Here is a 23,634-nt window from a genome sequence, read left to right as displayed (position 1 = left end):
ATCAAAGTTTCTATCTCCATCTCCCTCGCACTCCCTTTACCTGAGTAACGGGTATCTGATAGTCGGGGCACCCGACTATAGCGTTCTCTCTTGTTTTATGTTGCTATGGTCGATATTCAATGTAGGAGTCACTTTTAATTCCGTTCTTAAAACGGAAGAAGATTACCAAGAATTCAGCTGTTTTCCATACTAAATACTTTTAAAAAATCAGTAAAACACTCATTTAATTTTTCGTGAATAAATAAAAAGTAATTTTTGGTTTATTGCCTTTGTTGTGTGCGTGCTACTGGCGGTATAACTCCAAAGTAGCCATTACCCATGAAGATTTGCGGTTGACTAGGGCCACTGCCATCCGGATTGGTCTTCCAAGTGATCGTGAGACAGGGCTCCCCCGCTTTGGGGGACTTGGGAATTGTAATGTGGTAGTTCTTGGCATCTTCCGGCCTTACATTATGTTTAATTAAGAAAAATGGTCGCTGAACTGGTTGCACTTGTTGATAAGTTGGTTGTTGTTGCGTTGAGTTCACTAAAAAAGTGGGCGTGGTATATCAAAAAAATATATATTGTCAATTTGCATATATTTAAACATTTTTATTATTAAAATGCCTTTAGGATATGTATGATTTGTTGTTGTAATCACAATTTATTTATGAAAAAGTATCTTTAATTAACTCTTTTCTCACTAAAGTAAATATCGTTAAAAAGTTCAATTTTAAAATCAAAAAATACTGAATAAATCTTAAAAGTATATCCAATTTAAAAATAGCCTATAGATTCCGCATTGAATTTCAACTTACATGGCTGGCTCCACGCGCAGGCAATCAGCAGCGGATAGAAAGCCAGAAACTTGTGCAACGTCTCTGATTTCATAATTTATTTATATGTGGGGCTATGTGGAAATATAAACAAATACTGTTGTTGTCTGGCTTCCTATACTAGATGCAGCAGTTCTCTATTATCTCCCGATGGCGACTACGTCCTCATTCCAAGCAGTCTCAGCTCAAACTGTTCGATCGTCTGAGAAACTCGGGAGCAATACGCTATTCCCGCCTCTTTACACTCGGGCACTATCTACCTGATATTCGCTTACTTATCAACTTTGCTGAATGAACAAAATCTATTTGTAAACAAAGCTGAGCGCAGTGGCATCGATCCCAGATTGTGAATCGGAAACTGATAATGAATTTATTAAGTCTCTGAGAACAAAGGAAGAGTCTCTGCATCGGCTTTTTATATGAGCATTGAGACGATTGGAAGATAGGCTTAAAATGTTTTTAAAAATTAAGAACAAAAGTTCGTCATGAAAAATATCTTTTTAATTAATTTTTTTTTTATTTTTTTAGCCGACTTAAAAATACTCTTACAAGGCACTATCTATATATTGCCTTAAGTTCTTGTAGTAGTTGTAGTTCTTGTAGTTCTTATAGTTGCGATTTTATGAGAAGGTATTAATGTATTCTTTTAAATATTTGTATTACTTCCTTTATATTTTTGCTTAAATTGTTGTTTAAAATACATATTTGTTAAGCATTACATTTCTGCTAACATTTATTGAAAGTAAGCCGCTTTACTGTAAACGACTTTACTGTACACTGCTTGCTTTTCTGCACCCAAGAAAAATACTATGTTAAATAAAATACTATGAGAACCAGCTAACACATCCAAGTTTCGAACCACTTCGGAGAACCGTTACTGTAGTCTCAGACTTTCGACTGGTTACACCGAAATAAATTGAAGAGAATTTAAACGTGCAAAAAAGCTAATCAAAAATTGTACTTTGTTGCTGAAATATTAGTATTAAAATCATAAAACACTTAACACTCTTTGATAAACCACTACATAGTGATAGCAACATTTACTGAGAATCGACCAATTTGTGTAATAAATTCTTAAGATCCCTTTATTATTTTAATTGAATCCTGTTTTATGCAAAATGAAACTTCAATAAATTAATTTATAAAATATAAATATAGTTGTACAAGAGTGCATATATTAGTCCGAAATAAGAATAGACTAAATACAATAAATAAATAACCTCATATGTGGTTTCCCCAATGTATAGGAACTGCTTGTAAAAATATAGGTTAATAAAAAACACTAATGTTCCCCAATAAACAAACTCTAAACTAATATTAATTTGTTGCTTTTATTTAGTATTTTCTTAGCTTACAGAGAAAAACATGAAACACATTTTTCAATTTAATTACAAAAAAACTAATCAAACAAGCTTAGCAATTAATCTAAGTGTCTTTAATAGTGAAATCTTAGCGCAACAATTATTATTTTCCGTTTAGGTTGATTAACGCTTTCAATTTAAAGTACTGCTAACAATAACATACAATTATTGAATCTATTTGAAACTTGCTCATTTTCGCCTTGACTTAAACTTAATTATAAATAACAATTTGTGTCGTGTTGATTTTTATGTATTTTACAAATGTTGCTTTATAATGCTTACGTTTAGTTTGTTTCTGTTAAATATGAATATTGCAAATTAATTATATATTGGTTGGTATTTCAGTGTTACACGTTTCCGTGTATAATTCTTTCCAATGTGCAGGGGACTGGGCGGGGTCTTAAGGGCACTTGGGGAGGTATATAGAAAATCAAATACTTCTGGGGAATTCAATTCGAATTAAATACTCTTGCCTTGCCGTGGACGGAAACCGTTGCTTACAGAAATGTTGGCCTGGGCCAAATGAATAATATGCATCTTTCTTGGAAGACAAATGAAAATGAATTTTCAATTTGCAGTTGGGAGTTATCAATTAATTAATGATGGACACTTCAAAAAGTTTCACATCCTTACTTTTCATTGTGTCTTTTTTTCGCTACTGTACACAGTCTTTGTATATATTTTTTTTTTGTTTTTTTCCGTTTGCTGCTTGTTGAAGGACTTAAGTCTATGTGGTTGAAACCATCTTACACCTCGGTGCTGTGCGTCTGAATGCGGACCTTCTTCACACTTCCATTGCGTCGCATCGGTGGCGAACTTCCGGATCCGGAATAGCCGGGATTTTGAATACCCAACGTTGGATCCGGCCGTGGTCTCGGCTTCTTCAGGCTCGACCGCAGTGGCGATCGCGTCACCGAGTCGAGGGTGGAGCCATTGGAGACGCTGGTCACCGTGGTGCTCATGGAGGCCACACTGCCCGCCGTTCCCGCTCCGTTCCGGATACCGCTGTACGGCTTTCCAGAGGCGTCCGTCACCGAGACGCCGTTGCGACTGCGCGGCTCCTTGAAGCCCGGATTGTTGAACGTGGTGGCACTGCCCGGAGATGCGGCATCCAGCGCCATCGTAGGATCTCCGCCTGGACTGCGCGAATAGATCACATCGTACAGGGCGGCAACGAACAGAGCGATGGTCAAAACAATCGCCACGATCTGTAAAATTAAAGTTTAAAAAATTAGTATAGGAATTGACTAACTTAAAATACAGCTAGCAATCATAAAACGAACTAAAGACATCAGTGAACAAGACACATACTACATCAAATTAACTTAAAATGTTTTTAATTGTTTGTTAAAAGCATTTAAAGGCTATTAAACAATAAGTTTTGTTTGTATCATATTTTAATAGATACCAAAATATTATATATGGCATATTTTGATTTTGGCTCAGTTTTTAAAAAGTGACAAAAAAGATTGCCAAGAATAAAAAGCTTACTGAATAGCTTAACTGCAAATTTCAATATTTATTTTTTTGATTTTTAATCAGTTTTTAAATAATTAAATTATGTTTATGAAAAATAAATAAATAAATAAATAATTATATATAAATCCAGTTTTATATATTTGCATTTTGTTAATATATGCACAATTATGTGTAATCTACATAAAAAGCTTTAGCTTTAATTATTGTTAGTTTATTGCAAAAAAGAAGGCCTCCTGGATGAAAGAATTTGTAATTATATACCATAAGAGAGTACATCTGTAATTTCGCCTGATTGCTGCTCACGCAACTGCATGAGTAATTAACCATTAATCACCTGTATATAGAAGGAAATGCCCCGCGATATCTTGAAGCCATAGCGCTCCTGCTCATCAATTTGCAGAGCAAACAAAATCGTCGCTATGATGGCCAGTACACCTGGAAAAATTGCAATTAAATACGTTTCTTTATCGCTCCTTGCTGAACTCATTAGAACTCACCTCCAAGCAGCGCCAACATTAACTTCACTATCACTAGAGTTGTATAGGGCATTACCACCTTCTCCCTGGATGAGATCATCGCGTGTTGAATGACCGACAGAATGCAGAATATGCCCAGCACAGCTGAGCTGCCAATGGCCAAGAGTCCACTGACGAAAACTGCATCTGAAATGGAAAGAGCGGAAATTAATATTTACTTCAAAAATATAATAGTACTAAAGATCCAGAACATAAAATAAAAATAAATAATAATATGAATAAAAAAATAAACTGCTTGAATAAACAAACTATTTATTACAAACAAACAATTGATTACCCTTTAATAATTGCTTTACTACTTAAACTTACTTTAAACATGTTTTTATTTGGGGCAATTATTTAATTCCAGTTTATCGTAAGAATAAATTTGAAGTTTTCTAGTTGTTGTCCCTTTGTACAATAATTAGGCACTTTAGTTATTTGGGCTACTTTTTCATTTGGTTAACTATAACACAATCGGAACAACATTCAAAATTAAATAGTCAATATATCCAATCCACAATAAATATTCATAATAAATATATATTACAGTCTTTAAAAAAATACGTTGGTTTACGCAGCAGAATAATTAAGTGCTTACTCTTAATTAAACAGTTGTAATAATTTAAAATACTTACTGCTTAACCTAAACTTGGATACATCGTTGCCGCATTTCTCGCGATTGTACGTCAATTGCTTGCAGACCTTAAACGGTCCGAAATAACCTCGATCGAAGTCATAGCCGCCTGTTAAGTGAAAATCAAATTAGATTGATCAAATCGAGGGTATTATGCAGTGGGCACTCACCCGATGGACTATCGTAGTACCCCCAGATGGGTATGCCAATGGCCACAGATGCCAAGGCGAAGCATACAAAGCCGAGACAGGTCACCCCAGCAGCATAAAGTGTCGACTTTGCCATGTTTTACTGTACAGCATAACGATAACAATGCAATTGAGATCCAAACGAGCTAAAAAAAGAAGAACATACATTAGCATTAGCATTCTCTCCAAGCACTTGTGTAAATAATGAAGAAATCATTTGGTCAAATGATGTCAAATGGCTATTGACTTTGAGCTACATTTGCCAATCCAAACGGAAAAAAAAGTCATTGTCAAGCGCATTTGAAATGCGAACACGATAATAAAGAAGCTTAGCTCTTACCCGAAAATCTTCTTACATGCATTCGCAAATGTACTTACAGAGGACCCACCCACATGACATACTTGTATTTCGGAACCCACTTTGTCATCCTCGCATCGAGCCGTGTGTTCTCATCACGAACAATTAGATCCCATTCATACATAAAGAGCTACTTGCCGTTGACCTTGAGGTTGCATAAAAAAAAAGACCAAGAACAAAAATTGCTTACGCAGAGAAAAATCCGACTTTGTGTGGGTCGCTTACGTATCTGTATCCAAAAGATACACAAAAGTTTTTCTCTGTTTGCGTTTTTTCTGTAAGCTGATTTCAGCCATAAACCGATTTCCTCTTACATGTAATTAAATGGGATTTTATAAAAAAAATGTTCGAGTATATATATTGCTACCCTTAACGACAAGCTCAATGCGAGGAATGCCAGTTATTTTTTGACAGCTCTCGGCTAATTGATGAGCTATTAAAGAGTGCGGTGCAAAAATAGCATTTAGTGGGTAATTGGCATAACGATATCACAGGGCGTATACGTATTTTGAAAAGTAAACGTTAAGTATACTCGTAGGTGATGTGTTGGTATTGTGAGAAATATCAGAGTATTGTTTGTTAATTAGCTGGTTAAACTCTGATTGTTAATTTTAATTTACGTAATTATGATAAGAAAATTCTTTAAATAATTGTAATGCACTTGAAAATATATACACAGATGTATATTAAACAAATTCTTATGAAAATCATTTAAGTAAATCATAAAAAAAACACTATGAACAAATTTGATTTTCATAAAATTATTATTTATTAAAAAAAAATGTAAAACCAAATCTATTGCTCAACAATGAGTATTGGCAAAAACTTTAGAGGAAAATTAGTTAAAACACAAGTCAAGCTCATCTTTTAGGTCATTGTTTCTTAAATCTAGGTCACTTTGTTTTTTGGATGTTTGATTATAGGGTTTGTTTTATTTAGTTTAATTTAACATTTACGCTTTATGGATTCTTCAATAACTCACTATTCTGGCCATTTTTTGCTCTAACCATTTTTTAGGGCTTTGCATTCATAATTTGTCTTGTGGAATCGTTTCACCGCATCAACTGTAGAACCCCACGGTGAATGTCTACTACCTTCATGCTAATAAACTTAACAACCTTCTCAATAAGCCACTCAACTCCCCCCTTCTCCACACGTAAAAGCACAAATAGTATCACATGCAAGTAAGATGAGAGTCCTCGATGACAGCGAGAGATCGCAGCGAGCATTGAAATGCCAGAAACCAGAAACTGGAGACACAAACTCTGTCTCTGCCCGAGAAATCCAAATGAATCCGAGACGAGGTTGCCTCATCTTGGCATCTGAATATCTGAATTGGAGTGGAGTACTCCGATTTTGACGATGTTTGCCAGACGCTGTTTGTTGCTCTTAGCGGTAAATAGATGGTCGAGAGAATGCAAAGGCGAATCTGGGGGCGGGGAATATGTGCCGCCCGTCTTAAATTACCCCAATGAATGCCGCTGATGGTTCTGCTTCTTAACTTGAAAGTTGGCCAAGAGGAAGGCTCGACTTTGCCAGCTGAAGTGGAACGGAGATTTCGAAAAGCCTCACAGAAGAGTTATTCATAATCAAAAATATATTTTCATGAAGTCCACGGTATTTTCTCTTTACTGAAAGATCTCGAGAAATTAGAGTTAATATACTAATTGTCTCAACTAATAAATACAATTTTTATCTAAAGTGCTTCAAAATATTTAAGCTAAATTAATGAAATATTTTTAAATTGATAGTAGTTACCATAGACACAATCGAATAGTAAGCAAATTCTTCAGATTACTTCCAATGACTTGAACGTGTCTTTATTAATTAAAAAAGAAATGGCCATTATAAATAACTTTCTGAGATATTTCGAAAATTTGCAATTGTTTTTCATTCATAAGTACTCGCATCAGTAAGTTAATAAGTTTCAAATAGATTTTTATGGGTTTTAGATATATATAACTTTAAAGAGTTTTAGGTGTATTGCTGGTTTGAATTTTCTTCTAGCTTCATTAACGGGTTCTTTGTTATATCTATGCTCTATTCTTTATGCGCCTCCCAATTCATTCCGCAACTTTGTTGTGTGGCTAACAAATGGCAGCCTAACCTCCGAGTCGAAGCTCAAGCCAAAGTCAAAGTAAGAGCCAAATCAACAGCCAAAGCCAGGCCAAAGCCAAGTCAAAGTCAACGGAATGAACTTTTCTCAATTGTGTCACGATTTTCAACTTGCATAAATTTCCAATGAGATACTCCTCTTTCAATTTTTTCTTCCACTTCACCACAAACTAAACTCTCGTCGCGTGGCTTTTTTTTTGTTTTCCTTCATACTCTTTTCTGGCCTACACATCGGTGATCGTGTGTAGGTGGTCGAAAAGACCAAGAGAAGGCCCAAAGCGGGGATTGGGGGTTGGGTACTGGGTTACAGAGCTTTGGGCCATTTTGATTGCCCGGCTTAGAGCGTGATTCAGAGGTGATGTGCATATGTTTTTATGATTTACACGCCGTGCGTTGGTGTCAAGCGGGAATTTACAGTGGAAATTGTTTGAAACCATTATTTAACTATCTTTAAATATGACACTTAAAAAGTTTTAAAGAAATGGCACTTACACAAAATAATTTATAATATTCAAAACTTAAATCGAGTCCATGTCTTGTTTTTGGGATTTTACCGACTACAACTTGGCATAAAAGTGTAGAATTCAATTTCGTCTAAATTAGTGTGGTTTGCAATATAGAAGTTCTATTGTTGATGTCAGAAGTCTGGGGTGCCTCTTATTGAGTGGCCAACACGACTGGCCAAGCAAAAGCTACCAAAGTGTAATTGTCAGCGGGCCGTCCAAGCCAAGTCCCCTCACTAGGTATTGCCACATCGTGTGGCAGCCACTTCATGTGGGTTTCTCGGGTCTTTCGATCTTCCAACCTAAAGCCATAACCATAAATCAAACGAGAGAAGAGATATTTTGATCTGCGTTTGATCAGTTTTATTATCAAGTTTGCCCAACTAAAATATAGTTATTGCTTTAGAATTTTGGTTTAGAAAACTAAAACTCAAAATATTTACTCAAAAAAAAATGAAGAATTCATTGAAACATCGCAAATATTAATTGGTTAAAATAAAAAAACGTATTTCTTTAAATTGGTTAACGTATTTTCCAAATCATTATTGATTTTAACATTCAGAAAGTTATAAATTTAAGATTCTTGACTCAATTTACATTTTTAACAAACGATTACATGGCATGTTTCCATAAATAGAGCAAGTGCATTAATACATTCTTTTAACTATTTTTTTTGTGTATGTATGTATATATCAACCTCGAAAATCCTGAAAAACACTCATTGTCAATTGTCGTGCTTGTAGACCATTAATACCGACTTAGTCACCTCGATTCGACTTATCTCTGACAGCACTCCAAACTTAAAGTTCAACTCGTACTTCCATTAGCATTTGAAAGCCGTCCGCAGTAACAAAACCAAATCAATTAACTTGGGAAACGAAAGCCAGCCGAATAAAGCAATTTAACGCAGATCACAGTAAAAAAAAAAGAAAAAATAATGAAAGAAGGGCCAACAACCTTCTGAGGACTGTCCAGACCAAACCAATTCACTCCAGACCCATTAGCCTCACTCACTTAATCAACAGAATGCGCAAATTTTTACCAACGAAGGGCCAACCTAGCGCAACCCAAATAAAAGGGAACTTAGACTAATGAAAAGTCGCTTTTCCGCGGAAATTGGGTCACCAGTGGGAGCGAGTCAGCCGGACCAGGAACCCAGACGGGAAATTTACTTCAATTTGTCGACCGGATCGACTGGGATCGACTCGCACGCCTGCAAATCAAATGGAAAAACGTGCCGCGGACTCTCTAATAGTGCCCCTCCACCTTTCCACCCCTCGGCTCACATTTCCTCACCTTCATTCCCCACCTTTCTGCTATTGATTTTCACCCGAATCGTGGTTGGCATTATTGTTTGATTTTCATACCCTGGAATCCAAAGGTTACATATTTTGATCCTAGGAAGAATTGTACTTATATGTAAATTTAATTAATTTTTAAAAACTTACTTTTTTTGATATTCAAATATTTGTATACATTTTAAACAACATATTCAACTGGCAACTTTCTTTAGCAAGGGATAACATTTTGTTCTCCAACTTTATAATATTTATTAAATATTTTTGTTTTAGACATTGTTATAGTTTAACTTTTTGGACTCTAGACATTTTTTTAAAAATTTAGAAATTTTACAATTAATGGTATTAAAAGATCCAAACAGATTATCAAATAAGAAGTAATGCCATTTAAATATATATATACATCTCTTATGGATATCTCTTAGTCTGTAGATCTAAAAAGACGTGATAAATCGTAGTTAGTTGGCAACGCGAGTTAAGAGTTTTCAGTGCTGTATTTTCTTTGCTTTGTTTATGTTTGGCCGCACTTGTTGCCATGGCAAAGTGCAAAACAGGCCACAACAGCTGAGGAAAAGTTTGTGCTGTTTCTGCCGTTGCCGTTGCCTTGGAAAACTGTGCAAAATTGGGCACAGCAGAAATGCAATTTGCTCCTTCATTTTTTTGGGAAGTAAACACACACTTTGCAAGCCAGAGTCAAGTGAGGTTACAACTTGTCTTAATTGAGTGACAGAGCCAGCAACTAACGAAATTTGAATTTATTCTGTTGGATAAATTTGGGATTGGTTGAGTTTTCTAAATGGTTAATGAAATGGAACACACAACATGTCACCTACATTATTTGGTTGAACAAAAATAGCAAATTACTTTTATTACATTTTTCTTAGACTTATACATTTCCTTAGACTTATCAGCTAAATATACATTAATGTGCATTGAAGAAATATTAAAATTTTAAGCCTTGGACCAACTTAATAGCTACAAATTACAAATTAATACAATTAATATTTACATTTAATAAATAAAATTTTAATTGGTTTTTTTATTAAAGTGATTGTATTATTTTAAAATTTTCCCACAAAACAAGTTACTTAAATATCCATCAAGAACAGTCAAGAGATATCCGTTAGGAAGCGAAATAGAAAGCAAAAAAATAGCTTCCGCTAGATCAGAAGATCTAAGAGCTATTTATGAAGCTCCACTTTCTGGAGAGCAGACAGATTCCCAGGCTCCCGAGCACAAAGAACTAACAAGCTAATCTCTCTTCAAATACAGTTTATATCTTGGGGCTTAAGAAAAACACTCTGGTGGGTCGAATAGACTTGGAAATGGGTCAAAATTGTTTTAAGAAAAAGAAATATGTTAGTTCAAGCTGTGTTCATCATCTTTGTAGGCATCTTTTCTGCTGGGCTTATAATTGATGTTCTTGTTTGATATGTGGTTAACACATTTCACTTCAGGTTGCCAGCGGAAGCTCCCGTCTACTGTCTCTGTCTCGATCCCTATTTTCCCCTAGCTTTTGTGGAAGATTTTCACGTTTCGTTGAATTGTGAAAAACTTTTACTTTGTTGCCGCTTCTTTAAACACTTATTTTTTTTTTTTTGGGTGAAAGTTTTCGCTTGACAAAGGCCCTAGACACTATCTATGTGGTAGTTGCGATCTCATTCGCTCCCACTCAGCCATAAGTAGTTCAGTAAACTGTCAGCGTTTTTCTTCTTTTTCTATACTTTTCAGTTAGTATTTATCTATCGTTATGACAAGCGTGCAACATGGTGCAAGTGCGACAAGTTGTGCAAACAACAATCAAACTGCCAACGCCCTCAAAAACATGTTTAGCCATCCCTACACTGAAAAAATACTAAATTACTAATACAAAATTGTGTTTGTGCAAACTATTTTTTTAATGCAATTTTTTTTAAGTACCTTAAAAATTAAAAGTAGCGGCTATTAAATCGAAAGCCACTTAGGCCAGAACAAAACAAGCGAAACAACCTAGAGGTCGTTTTTACCCCACCTCGTCTTAATATTCTTTGCATTATCCATTCCAATCAAAATTTCTGAACAAAAATTTGAGCTAACTAAGGTTTTATTAAAATATATTGTTATTAAAATGTTAACCGATTGTTTGTATTTTCAAAAGTTAAAACAACTATTTTTAGGTGTAGGCATCCCACAAAGTCCTACTGTTTCCCAACCCCTTTTCATATGTGTGTCAGACATTGTCATTAAGAAAAGGGGAGGAAAAGTGGAAGAGCGTCTCTCGTCCTGCTGCTAAAAACAGTTTGTTCTGTGACCAGCTGTTGGTGTCCCACTTAGTGCTTCTGTTCCATCTTTTCCACCATCTCAACCCCCATCACATTTAACTGCCCCCCCACCCATGTTATGGTTGTTATGTTGTTCCATAGCCAAAACCGTTATTTACATAACATGTGCTGCATTTTACATGAAACGGTTAACCATCTTCTTTGGCCAAGTCAAACAATTAAGCATAATTGCCATGAGGCAGGCAGCAAAAAAGATGTGTAGAATGGGCACGAAGGAACATAACTTTGAGAATGTTTAGTATTACGTCTTAAGTATTAAGTCTTAGGTCTGGGTAAACTTGAATGTTTATAGTCTAAACAGCCTTGTTCCAACGTTTTACGCATTAACTCAACTTAGTTACAAGTGAAATTAGTCAGGTTTTCGAAATCTCGCTGTAAAACAAACAATTTAATGATTTTTATGCTTACCCACGTAAGCCTACTTTTTATAAAGTGTTTAGTAAATTTATTCATAGGAATTCAAAACCTTTTGCAGCAGGTTTTCTAATTATTGATAACCAATCATAAACAAATTAAATTTTTTAAAATACAAAATCATTTAAAAAACGAATATTTTAGCTAATAATACGTATACAGCCATACAAAATTAGCAGGTTAAATACGCTTTATTTGAACTAATCCTAGAGTATACTTGAATTAAGCGTATGTTATGAAGTGTAACCCAGTTTGATCTGCTTCAATTGCCACCCAAGGCGATACTAACACGTTCTGCATAATGATGATGGCCCATTGTCGGCTATTCATTTAATTTGCTTGTGCTAATTTCTCGCTGGATACGGCAAAAGTCACACGAAGAGTCAACAGAAGCGGACGGATGGAGGGATAGAGGAACAGATCGGGTCGGGGATATGACTCGGTCGATTCAATAAAGTCATTAGCTAAAGTAGCCAAACCATCGGGGACGTTCGCCAGTCCAAGATGAGAGCAGAATGGAGCGGGTTGCGGCTCACTGACTTGGCAAATGGAAAGTGCAACGAGGCAGCGACTGATGCTGCACCAGCACTGGAAACAATATGTGGATGTAAATGGTAGAACAAATTGTTTTAATTATTAATTTCAAAATGTTTGAATCAAATTTAAGATCTTATCTGTGAGCTCAAGTAGTGAATATTTTTAAAAAGCTGTAAACAATATAAACCAAACACAATGATTGCCTAATAGTTAGTTAAATCTTTTAAGTGTATTTATAAAATACTTTTATAATACAACAAGAAAGAAAGCTAACTTCGGGCGGAGCCGAAGTTGATATACCCTTGCAGAATATTCTGTAAATTATATTCTCCAAACCGGATGGGTTATTCATATGATGCATTCTTAATACTCATAAAAAATCCCAACTTCCTAACTTTAAAAACACCAAAGTTATGTCATTTCCAATTGTTCAGTTATATGGCAGTTATAGGATATAGTCGGCCGATCCTTATTAAATTTGGTAGGTCAGACTGATCGGCCAAAAATAAAACCCATAGAAAATCCCAACTTTCTGACTTTAAAAACATCAAAGTTATGGCATTTCCGATCGTTCAGTTATATGGCAGCTATATGATATAGTGGCCCGATCCGGCTCGTTCCGACTTATATACTACCTGCAATAGAAAGACAACTTTTGGGAAAGTTTCAAGCAGATAGCTTTAAAACTGAGGGACTAGTTTGCGTAGAAACGGACGGACTTGGTCTGTCCGGACAGACAGACGGACAGACGGACGGACAGACGGACGGACAGACGGACGGAAGACGGACGGACAGACGGACGGACAGACGGACGGACAGACGGACGGACTCTCCTGGAGATGCTGATCAAGAATATATATACTTTATAGGGTCGGAAATGTCTCCTTCACTGCGTTGCAAACTTTTGACTGAAATTATAATACCCTCTGCAAGGGTATAAAATAATAATAAATAATAATGCAATTTTTGTTTTCTCAACTTTATAAAAATAAATTATGAAAAACAAAATAAGTTTTTCTTCAGTTTTAAAGAATGTTGATGCTTAAAATAGCCTTTTGGTATTGTACCAAAATGTGCGAAATGTGTGATATATTTTTTTAGTGTTGCCGCAATTGCTGATGTTGCTTCTGCTCATGTTGCTGATGTTGCAAGAACGACTTATGTGCATGTGAGTGCGCATTGTTAATGGCTGCCGCTGTCAGTTAATAATTCTGCGTGCCGCTCTCCACGCCCCAAGGCGTTGCCAACTAACTAACTAGCCAACCAACTCCCAAAGATGGTCCGTTATCTGGCTGAAAGGCGATTTATAGCCCAGAAAAGGCGGAAGCGCGGGGATTTAAATGGCTTCTGAAAAAAACAAGGAGGTTCCTAGGAGATAACAGGCATTTATCTAGTTAAACTTGGTTATAAACAAAGTTATTTGCTAAAATATGAAAGCTAGAGTTAAATGTTGATATAAAATGTGCAAGTAAATTTAAAACAACATAATAAAAAACCTATACATACATATGTATTAAAAAATCAAACTGCGAAAGTAACTACAGCCAGTTTTTGCGCTTTCTTCACAAATATTTTAAAGAATTAAGTGATTTTTAACTGTGAACACGCGATTAAGAGATTTATTACTTTCAATTAAGAAATTATTACCCAAAGTGATTAATAAATTAACTAAATGTATTGAAATGTTTGGAGCTAGTTGAATTAAATGCAATATATATTTGTTTAGACATATTTCTAGTAAGAAATGTAAGAAGATCAGTTCTAGTTTTGTATGTCGTTTCGTTTGAAAACTAACGAACCCAATCTTAGCTTTTAAGCTTTATCAGATTTATTCGACACTTGCAACTTTACACCAATAAATAAATAAACAGAACAGAACATAAATGCCTGGTACGAGCAGGTCCCAGAGGCTCCACAAACTGCTCAGATGGATGGAATGGCCAACTGGCACTCAAGTGTGTCTGGATTTGGCTTTTGGTTTGGGTTTTCAGGGGGAAACTGCTCACCGATGCAGTCGATAAATCACGTGCGCTGCTCATCTCAAAACGGCGATTCTGATTGTGTCAGCCGTGGCAACGGCAAAATTAAAATGCGGTTGCCATGACTCGGACTTTTTGGTTGGCTAATTAAATAGGCGAATGTTTTCCTTGGGGCCTTTCTTTTAGCCACCTAATTAACCATTAAAATCACGTCAAACATTGCAAGTACTTCCGTAAGACCAAGTGCCATAAAGCAGGGGTCAACAAACTTATTGGATGAGTAAAAAGAAGGCTTTCTATACTAATTGCAAAAAGGTTTTCTTCCCAAGAAACTTGAATCCAAAAATAAATAAATATTTTTCAATTTTATTTTAAAGGCTAAAGGTTGATAGACGCATAACTGAAAGTGGCAGAGTCTTAAAAATAACTTCAATGTAAACTATTCATGAATTTCCCCAAGCATCCCACTCAACAATTGTCTAGCAGACAAGTTTCTCTCATATCTGTCATATGCAGATAAATATATACCTCCGTGAACTCCCACATCAAAATGGAATTACCATTATGTTAATCAGTCGCAGATATTGTTGGAAAACAAGTTTTCATTGTCTGTAATAAAGGGGAAGCCAAAGGTTAGCAAAAAGAAAAGCCTCTAATGAGGCGGCCGCAAATACTTCAAACGTAATTTGAGAATTTCTAGCTCGATTAAATAGGCATTGTATAAGCATGTTAAAAATGTATCTTTCAGTTGAGTCATGCGAATATTGTTGATCGTCTTTTGGCCGCTGCCCTTTTAATGTAATTTAATTTGTGCCTCATTCCAGTTGTCAGTTATTGAACCGGTTGCTGTTGTCTTTTCCCCAACGCTTTGCCCTCTCCATTCATTCATTTATTTATGATTGTTTTACCCAGTACTTTAGAGATCAAGGGTGTATTGTATCAATAATAAATTATTCAAAATAGGTAGTTGGTAGAAAAAACTGGTCATAACTAAAGAAAATAAAAAACAAAATCAGACAGACAAAAACAAAAAATTAAGAAAGAAAAATAAATCAACAGAACATAGGTATCTTGTAGTCGCAATATCAGCTTATATTCTTAATCGCCGTTCCTTATACATTTTTTTTGCGTATTTTAATTTTATTTATGCACAAGTAGAGCTTCTTCTTTTAACTTTTGTTGTTTGAGGTCCACGCGGCGTATACATAATGTCATAATTTAATTATGTAGCATAACAAGTTACATCTCTTTCGGCTCTTGCGCATAAAAGTGCGTAAAAATTAAAATGAATGAGAATTGAAAAATATTCCGAAAAAAGAAGACAGGAGAAGGCGTTGTTCAGGTTAACAACCTTGACCGCGAATTTTTATGAGACAGAAGAGTGGGGAACATTCTTTTATTTGACTTTTCTTGGTGTGGAATTCAAGCTGAGTCGGCAAATATTTTGTTTTCTCAGTAAAGAAAACGATAAAAATATTTTGGGTTGCTTATTATTCATATGAAAAGCTTTAAAATTATGCATATCAGGATGAATAAAAATACCCCAAAATCGTGTTTTAAAAATACTTACTTCAAACTAATTTTATAAATCCATTTCACTTAGGCAAACTTTTATTTTTCTTCTGCTACAATCCATGACTTAAGGACTATCTGAAAAATGCAACAAATACAAATAAAAGATTAGAATAAAGTTGTTCGCAATATTTAAACTCAATGAATCAGAAAAATTTGTCAGAAATGTTGACTTTTATGTGGGAGTGTGTACTACCAATGGGTATTTACCTGGCTAAAAGGCGACGTGTATTTCAAAAATTATACCAACAAAAGCTACAAAAGCTAATATATATTTGTACCTGAAATAAGATTAAGATTGCATTATCCCCACAATAAATAAACAACATTAATTATTAGCTATTATCATCTCAAACTTCATTATTTTCCACTAAGATTATATTTTTGCCTGCAATCGAAGGTCGTTAATCACTTCCCTTAATTAAAAGATAAACTCATAACGCAACTTAACTAACAACCATTGCAACAATTACTGAAACTCTTATCAAAAAGGGGGAAAAAGGGGAAAAGCAATCGTGCCTTGAATCGCCGAGTTAAAATTGCATGACAATTACCCCAGAGACCCGGAGAGTCGAGCAAAGAAAATTTCAACAAAATTTGTATGCCAGTTGCGCAGCAATGACAATGGTTAATGGAACCCCCTCGCAACCATCCGCCTCACCGCCCCTGCCATAAAATTGCGTGAATCACGTTAGTCAGCGGCGTGACAATGGGTGAAAAGCAATCAAAAGTACTTAAAAACCTAACTGAAAGTTGACAAGCATCCAAACGATTCGAAACAGCTTCGTTGATGGCTTTCTAATTTCCTCATGTTTCTTCTGCTTTTGGGTTGGGCAAAAAAAAAACACACACTTTAATTAGAGACTTGCAGTGCATATGTATTATAATTGACCCCCAAACAAAAGTTGAAAACCAGGCGAGCAAATTGTTGTCTCTTTTTGTGTTTTCTTTGTGTGAGTTTTGTGTTATGCAAGTTGGAGCATTTAGTCATGACCTCTTCAAGTATTTTTGTTGATTGAGCAACTGGAAGCCACCCAAAAAGAGAATTCAGAATATTTTGTTCAATTTCAGTTAGAGAATTTCGTTATCGGAGTACCATAAATTAAATCAAAATTGATTGGCTAATAAATGAACAAAGAGATTTATGGACTTTTTCAAATTTAATAAAAATCTGATAAATCTATTTATTTAACAAACTCAATTGTGTTCTTAAAGATGAAGTTATTTATTTTATTGTTGCTATGGAGAGTTTGAATCAATTAACTTAAATATTTGAAATTAAAGAACAATTGTTTCTCTTCTCACTGCATTGCATGTTTAAAAGTTATAAAGGAAGCATTCAAGTTAATGCAGCTCCTCCCAAATCACATAGAAAATTTACATGGGGGTAAAAAGAATGATAATATATTATTAAAAGAAGAAGACGGGAAGTGTAATTTAGAAAGAGGGATTTTAATTGTTGTAGGTCCTCATAAAAATCATTAAAAACAAGTTACATTTTAACGATGTACAATAAATAAACATATCATTTAAGTTTTATTAACATTTCCTGATTGAATCGAAAAATGAATTGTAATCTACTTTGACCGACATTGGCAAAAAAAACTTGTAAGTGGTTTGAAATGACACTAGCGCCACCGGATTTCCATCCATTTTCCTCTTCATATTAAGAGCTATTTTTCGATCTAAACTTTTTTGAAATGTGTCCAAACAAAACCCAATAGTTTGGCAGTCCATTAAGTTGAGTTAACAATAATTTGGACCAAGTTGAGTGCTGCACTTTCGTTGAAAGCCCCACCCTGTTTAATTGGAACCAAAAGCTTCCGTCTAGGGGCAGCTCGCTTTTTCATCTAATTTCCTGTTCGACAATGGGCAAAAGCAGTTTCAATTTCGAATCAATGCAGCGGGAACTCCCCCTCTTAAACACTAAAAAAAACATAATGTAGAACAATAAATGGATACACGTAATCAAAGTTGAAGCAAAACTTGTACAAAAGAATCGCTGAACCGCATCCTCCCTCTCAAAACGAGAAGGCGAGCAGTGCACTTAAATAGCTGCATAAATTTCAATTAAAATGCAGCAAAATAAGAAAAAATAACAAGAAGATATAAAACCGCTTTGGGCTTACTCCTAGGGAATGGACCCTATAAAAGATGAAGCAAACCATTCCAAACTCAATTAAAAGGGCACTTAATTACGCAGTCAAAGTGTGCAAATGTGAGAGCCAGAGATATAGAAGGAGGAGCCATAGAACACTTGTAAGAGAGAATGCCATAAGTAAATTTGCATAAGACAAGCTAAAGTTTGGATTGACCATGAAGCTGACTGCGCTGCCATTGCAATTTTACAGTGGCACTACTACTAAATTTAAAACCAATTTAATCACAAATAAACATAACTAAACTATGTATATGCGTATTTTTAAAAAGCCATATTGAATAGCTAAAAGAAAACCAAAAAAAAATGTGTCATATTAAATTTCATAATGAACAAATAATAAAATGTTTTTATATATTTTATTTTTTACCATATTTAATAGGAGCTAAGCAATATGAAAAACATCAGATGGGAATATTTATTTGAAAATTTATTATTTCCCATATTATAATATGATGTTTATGTGGAAGAAGGTATGTATAATTTAAGATCTGTAACCAGATCCAGATCCACTGTTTTATCGACAAGGCCTGTTGCATGCGACCCATGTGTTAGCCCTGTCTCACTTTAACCGTGTTGCCCTCTCGCTCTTGGCAATCCACAAAATGCTGACCACGCAAGTGTAACGTCGCCAGTTGTTGTTGCGTCTGCGCTGTTGCAGTCTTTTTTCCAATGTTATTTGGCCACTCAACCAAAGCTCCCCACTTCCATCTGCCTCTCCCATTCGCCCCTTTTTACCGCTCAACGCAATGCCGTCGACCTGCCCACATTATGTAAAATTGAAAAATCCGATGGGCGTGGTCACCAAACAACACACGAAAATTCTTTTACACGCATGCAATCTGCAAAATGTTTACTTTTTTGTTTGGTAACAAAATGTGTAGAAGACAAGAAGAGCATAACGAACTACGTTTTGACCCGGTTATTTAGGGCCAATAAAAAATATTAAATGTACTACTATTTAAAATTGTTTCAAATATATGTAATTTAACTGGAATTTAAAGTTTTTTTAATTCTTCACTTTTGTATACATATTTTAATGCATTTTAAATATAAACAATATTTTTTTCTGTGCATCAACAAAAACAATAATAGAACAATAACAACGACCAGTTTTATGGCCTAACGGTGCTTAACGTCACCTACTTTTCATTTTGGATTTTGGTTTCTGTTTTTTTGGTAGATAAAATAACTTTTCTTATAAGTATGTGTGCGTATTTGCTCCTCTAACTGTTAAAACCGGTTTTCATGTTGTTTTTCTTAACGTTTTTGGGCATTGAAAACGAAATTTATTTTCAAATTGAGTTAAGAAAGGAAATTGAGAAGAGGAAAGGTAGACCCGTGGAGTTTTGACCGAGTTTTCATTTCTTTACCACTTGAGAAAAAGTTGTTCTAATTTTTTAATATATTATATCGTTTCTTTATAAAGATTTTTATTACAAATTTAAGTTATTCTTTAGTAGATAAAAACATTAGTCTATTAAATAAATAATTAATTATTTGAAAAATTAATCAGCAATGCCAAAAATTTACAATCCTTATATTGAGTTTACATTTACGAATTTTACTGTATTATACCGATAGGTCAACATAGTATTTTATTTGAATTAATCATTCCTTATAAAATTATAGGAATACATACAAAGTATTCTCTTTATACTTTAAAAATTTCGAAAGCATTGATTAAAGGTTGAAATTTTACTCCGACTTCAACTTTACCTTTAATCCGTTTTTATTTAAGCAGTTACTCGTACCACTCCCCGAAACTTGAATAGTAACTTGAGAGATAAGACATGCAAACGTGACCATCACGAATGGAGAAAAAAAAGATGAAGGGAAAAAGAACACAAATATTGGAAACCAAAACATTTAAAAGTCGTCGTCGGTTAAAAACGCGTGCCAGGGCTAACTCAAGTCATGTCTTGTAATAAGCCTGATACAAAACTTTGTGGAATATGTAAAAGACTTTATCACATGTATGAGGTAAAAGGTTCTTTCACACCATGCCTTTTTTTCATGAGCTTATGGAAATCTATCGACATAAATCTAAGATTTTTCTTTGAAATTTTGTTGACCAACGCATGTATAGAGAGAAAGAGCTTAGTTAAACTGTTCCTAGTTTAGACTTATTCTTAATTTAAAACCGATACAACTTAGATAACTCTTAATAAAATTCTAAATTCATCTTGTAATTACTTAATAGTTATTATTTTTAAGTGAGCTAGCCGTTCAAATATTCAGTAGGCACTTGCAATTTTTGTTTGCTTTTTCATTTATCCCTTATTGGGGTCGCTATACATAAAACGAAGCTCCGAAAATAGACTCAAAGGCGAAAACTTGGCGTGCCTAAGGAACTTTTTATTATCCCAGTTTTATGAGCCCGTAAAACGCTTCATCGGCTGGCTGGCAACTGTTCCCTTGGCTAAGAATAAAACGTTCATTGAGCAGGCCAACACTTTCGCTTACTTGGGCTTCGGCTAATTTTACGTAAGCATACTCCACCTCAAATGTCCTAATTTCCTTGCCCTAACTTGACTTTTCCTCCCTTTAATAGGACAACTCGGTCAGGATTAGGTCACATGGGCTGCACCCACTTTCCGTTGGCCAAAAAGGTTAAGTTGGTAATTAAATTTGAGGTCAGTTCTTTAGACAGCTATCTAAATGTGGCAGGTTCCTGCCTTTGTTGTCGAGTTTGCTAAAAGTTTTTATCTGCGTGAACAAAATGTAATGAATTCCCTTGCGTGTCAGATTGTCATCATTTGCCTGAGATCATCAGAAGGGAGTCGTAAATATAGTTTGTCAATCTTTCGCTTGGCTGAGTGCTTTGATGGAAGGTTAAGATGGTTAAAAAAAATCATGACAGTAACCAGGAAAAAAAACTTCTAATGAAGGGATTTTCTTAAGTGCTTCCCGGACCAATTTTCTTTGTTGCCTTTGGACCTTAAATTGTGATTTGGTTTTGACGTTCCCCTGATACTTGATTACCGGTTTTTGGGGTTGATTTTTAGCTTTATGATGTCAGCACTTGGAGCTGTTGACTTTATTTGTTTAACCTTTGATAATATTTAGGCCAATTGCAACGTGTTCGGGAATTTTTAATGAACATTTCAAAATTAGAACAAAGTTTATATGCCTTTTTTTTGATCATATATATGCGATTTAAAGGTTTAAAAAAATCAAAACATGTGTTAAAAGGTTAAAATTTGTATCACATTTTTGCGAACTTTAATTTCCAATTTCATGCCTCACGATTCGCCTGCCTCAAAATGTTAATTAAGTGCAAAAGTGCACTGCGACATTTTAAGACAATTAATTTGTTTTCCAACTTACAACGAGAGTAAGAAGAAGAGGTGTAGTTTTTAATTGCTTCTCAACATTTGCTAATTAGGTTTTACAGTTGGGGAAACTCTTATCAGAATTTGCGAATATTCCCAAAGCACGGTGAAAAAGTTTGCATATTTAAGTTGAAGTCAAAGCCCCTCCCCCGGATTTCCCCTATCGCCAACACCTGCTGAGCTGCCGTGACTGAAAGTCATTTGAAATGTTTCACTTGCTGATGTTGTTGCTGCTACTGGCATAATTATTTTTATACATTTTTTTGTTTAGGTTCCAAGAGAGTTGAGTTGAAGCAAGGTAAATAAATTTTCAAACAGATTTTACACTTGCAGAGTCGTTCAAGGCAAGACTTTCGACTTTTGCGTTGTGTAGTGCAGTGCCCTGAAGTTGTAAATCTTTTTTGGAATTTGAAATGAGCTGTGATAAGCCAAACGGGGTTATGTTGGTGGGAAAACTGTTAGCTGTTGGCAAAGAAAATTGCAGGTTTTGAAGGAGTCTCAATGAGACTTGGATTTTACTTATCGTTTGAATGAGTTCAGCAGTAGTTACAAATTTAACTCGACTTTTAACTAACTTTATATGTAGTCATTTTTTATTTTGGTGATGTAGTTGTGACTTTAAGATATTAACTTTTAGTACAAGTTAAAGTAACGAACACTATCCATAATAAAAAAAAGTATGCGTACTTTTTAATTTTTCCATTCTTGTATCTTGTGTATCCGACTCCCTCTGAATCACGTTCCCAGATATCAAATATCATTCCTTATTAAAAAGATTAATATCTAAGCAAACAATTCTGTGAAGAATGTGGAAGTAAACAGATCGAATCATTGGATAAGCAGGATAAGATCGTTTACCTTATCGCCACACTGAGCGAAATATAACTTCTTCAAACGTATTTAAGTCTACCAAAAATACTAAATATGCATTATACTTGAATTATTTATTAAATATGCAAAATTATTTGTATTTATAATATAGTTATGCTCCGATTGCGCACTGCATATGAGACAATATTTACAGTCTAGCCAGCGCGAATTCCCATTCCAATCAGAGGTAAACAAAAATCAAAAGCGACAATATCAAAAAAATGCCAACAAACCTGTACGAGTTGTTCGCTGCTGCTGCACTGCCGCTGCCTCTGCCGACGTCGGCGTCGACGCCAAGAACTTCGACTTGAAAGCTCTTAGACGGAGTTGTTATTGTTGCTGCTGCTGCCTTTTTGCATGTGCAAAATGTGAGAGCAAGTGAGAGGGAGATATGGAGCCCACTAATACACGCGCGATTTGACAGGTAAGCGAAACACGTCGCAAAGAGAAGAAGAAGAAGAATCAGTAATGAATGATCGTCGCTTTAACTTTTCGTTTGCGTTGGTATGCGTGTGTGCATTTCTGGGAGTTAACTTGTAACACTTTTTAGCCTTGGAATTTCTAAATTAATAATGCACTTTCCACTTCGGTTTTAACTTATTTTTCTTTTGAATATTCCAAACTATTCACACACACACACTTGGAAAGCGCGCCGGCTGCGCAGGCGACTTTTGGTTTAAATTAACCCACGTACAACTTAACCCACGGAAATGTGGATTTCGTATCACGGATTTTAATGCGACCAGCGCGGCGATATATCGGCGACTGAGTGAGCAGTTACTTTTCGTACCTTCCGTCAAGTTTACCTGGCCGGAAAAGCTTTTAAGCCAGAGCTCAGCGCAGCGCAAGTGTGAGAAACGCAGTAGTGCGTTGAATATCTGGGTATTTTCAAGCCAATTCTGTCGGATTCAGAATCACTTATTGAAGTTAATTTATACACCAAGCTAAACTTACTTTATTTAGCTATTAAAGGCATTTAATAGAATTTAAAGCAACAACAATGATCAAATATTGATTTGTATATAAATGATTGTTTATTGCCTAATGGTTAAAACAATTGTTGGTATATTAAAAACTATAGATATAGAAAACAATTAGCAGTACAATACATATACTCTTTTTTATTATTTATAATTAATTTTACTTGTGTAATTTTAAGTCATTTTGGTCTGTAGCTAC

The 23,634-nt window shown here is 35.0% G+C and overlaps 2 protein-coding genes across 2 annotated transcripts; both read right to left on the bottom strand.

Annotated features, from left to right (window-relative positions):
- Window positions 1–222: 222 nt before the first annotated feature.
- LOC108047482 lies at window positions 223–1,009 on the bottom strand. Its single transcript, XM_017127680.1, has 2 exons — window positions 798–1,009; window positions 223–526 (listed from the first exon to the last, which is right to left on the bottom strand). The coding sequence occupies exons 1-2, from the start codon at window positions 868–870 to the stop codon at window positions 261–263; spliced, it is 339 nt and encodes a 112-aa protein (XP_016983169.1). The 5' UTR covers window positions 871–1,009; the 3' UTR covers window positions 223–260.
- A 1,118-nt stretch (window positions 1,010–2,127) lies between these two features.
- LOC108047486 lies at window positions 2,128–23,233 on the bottom strand. Its single transcript, XM_017127684.2, has 7 exons — window positions 22,689–23,233; window positions 16,091–16,170; window positions 4,978–5,141; window positions 4,809–4,916; window positions 4,153–4,317; window positions 3,990–4,090; window positions 2,128–3,384 (listed from the first exon to the last, which is right to left on the bottom strand). The coding sequence occupies exons 3-7, from the start codon at window positions 5,090–5,092 to the stop codon at window positions 2,923–2,925; spliced, it is 951 nt and encodes a 316-aa protein (XP_016983173.1). The 5' UTR covers window positions 5,093–5,141; window positions 16,091–16,170; window positions 22,689–23,233; the 3' UTR covers window positions 2,128–2,922.
- Window positions 23,234–23,634: the final 401 nt, after the last annotated feature.

Source organism: Drosophila rhopaloa, unplaced genomic scaffold (assembly GCF_018152115.1).
Source record: "Drosophila rhopaloa isolate 14029-0021.01 unplaced genomic scaffold, ASM1815211v1 contig_150, whole genome shotgun sequence".
Classification (NCBI taxonomy): Eukaryota; Metazoa; Arthropoda; class Insecta; order Diptera; family Drosophilidae; genus Drosophila; species Drosophila rhopaloa.
This window is presented reverse-complemented; position numbering and strand designations above follow the sequence as displayed.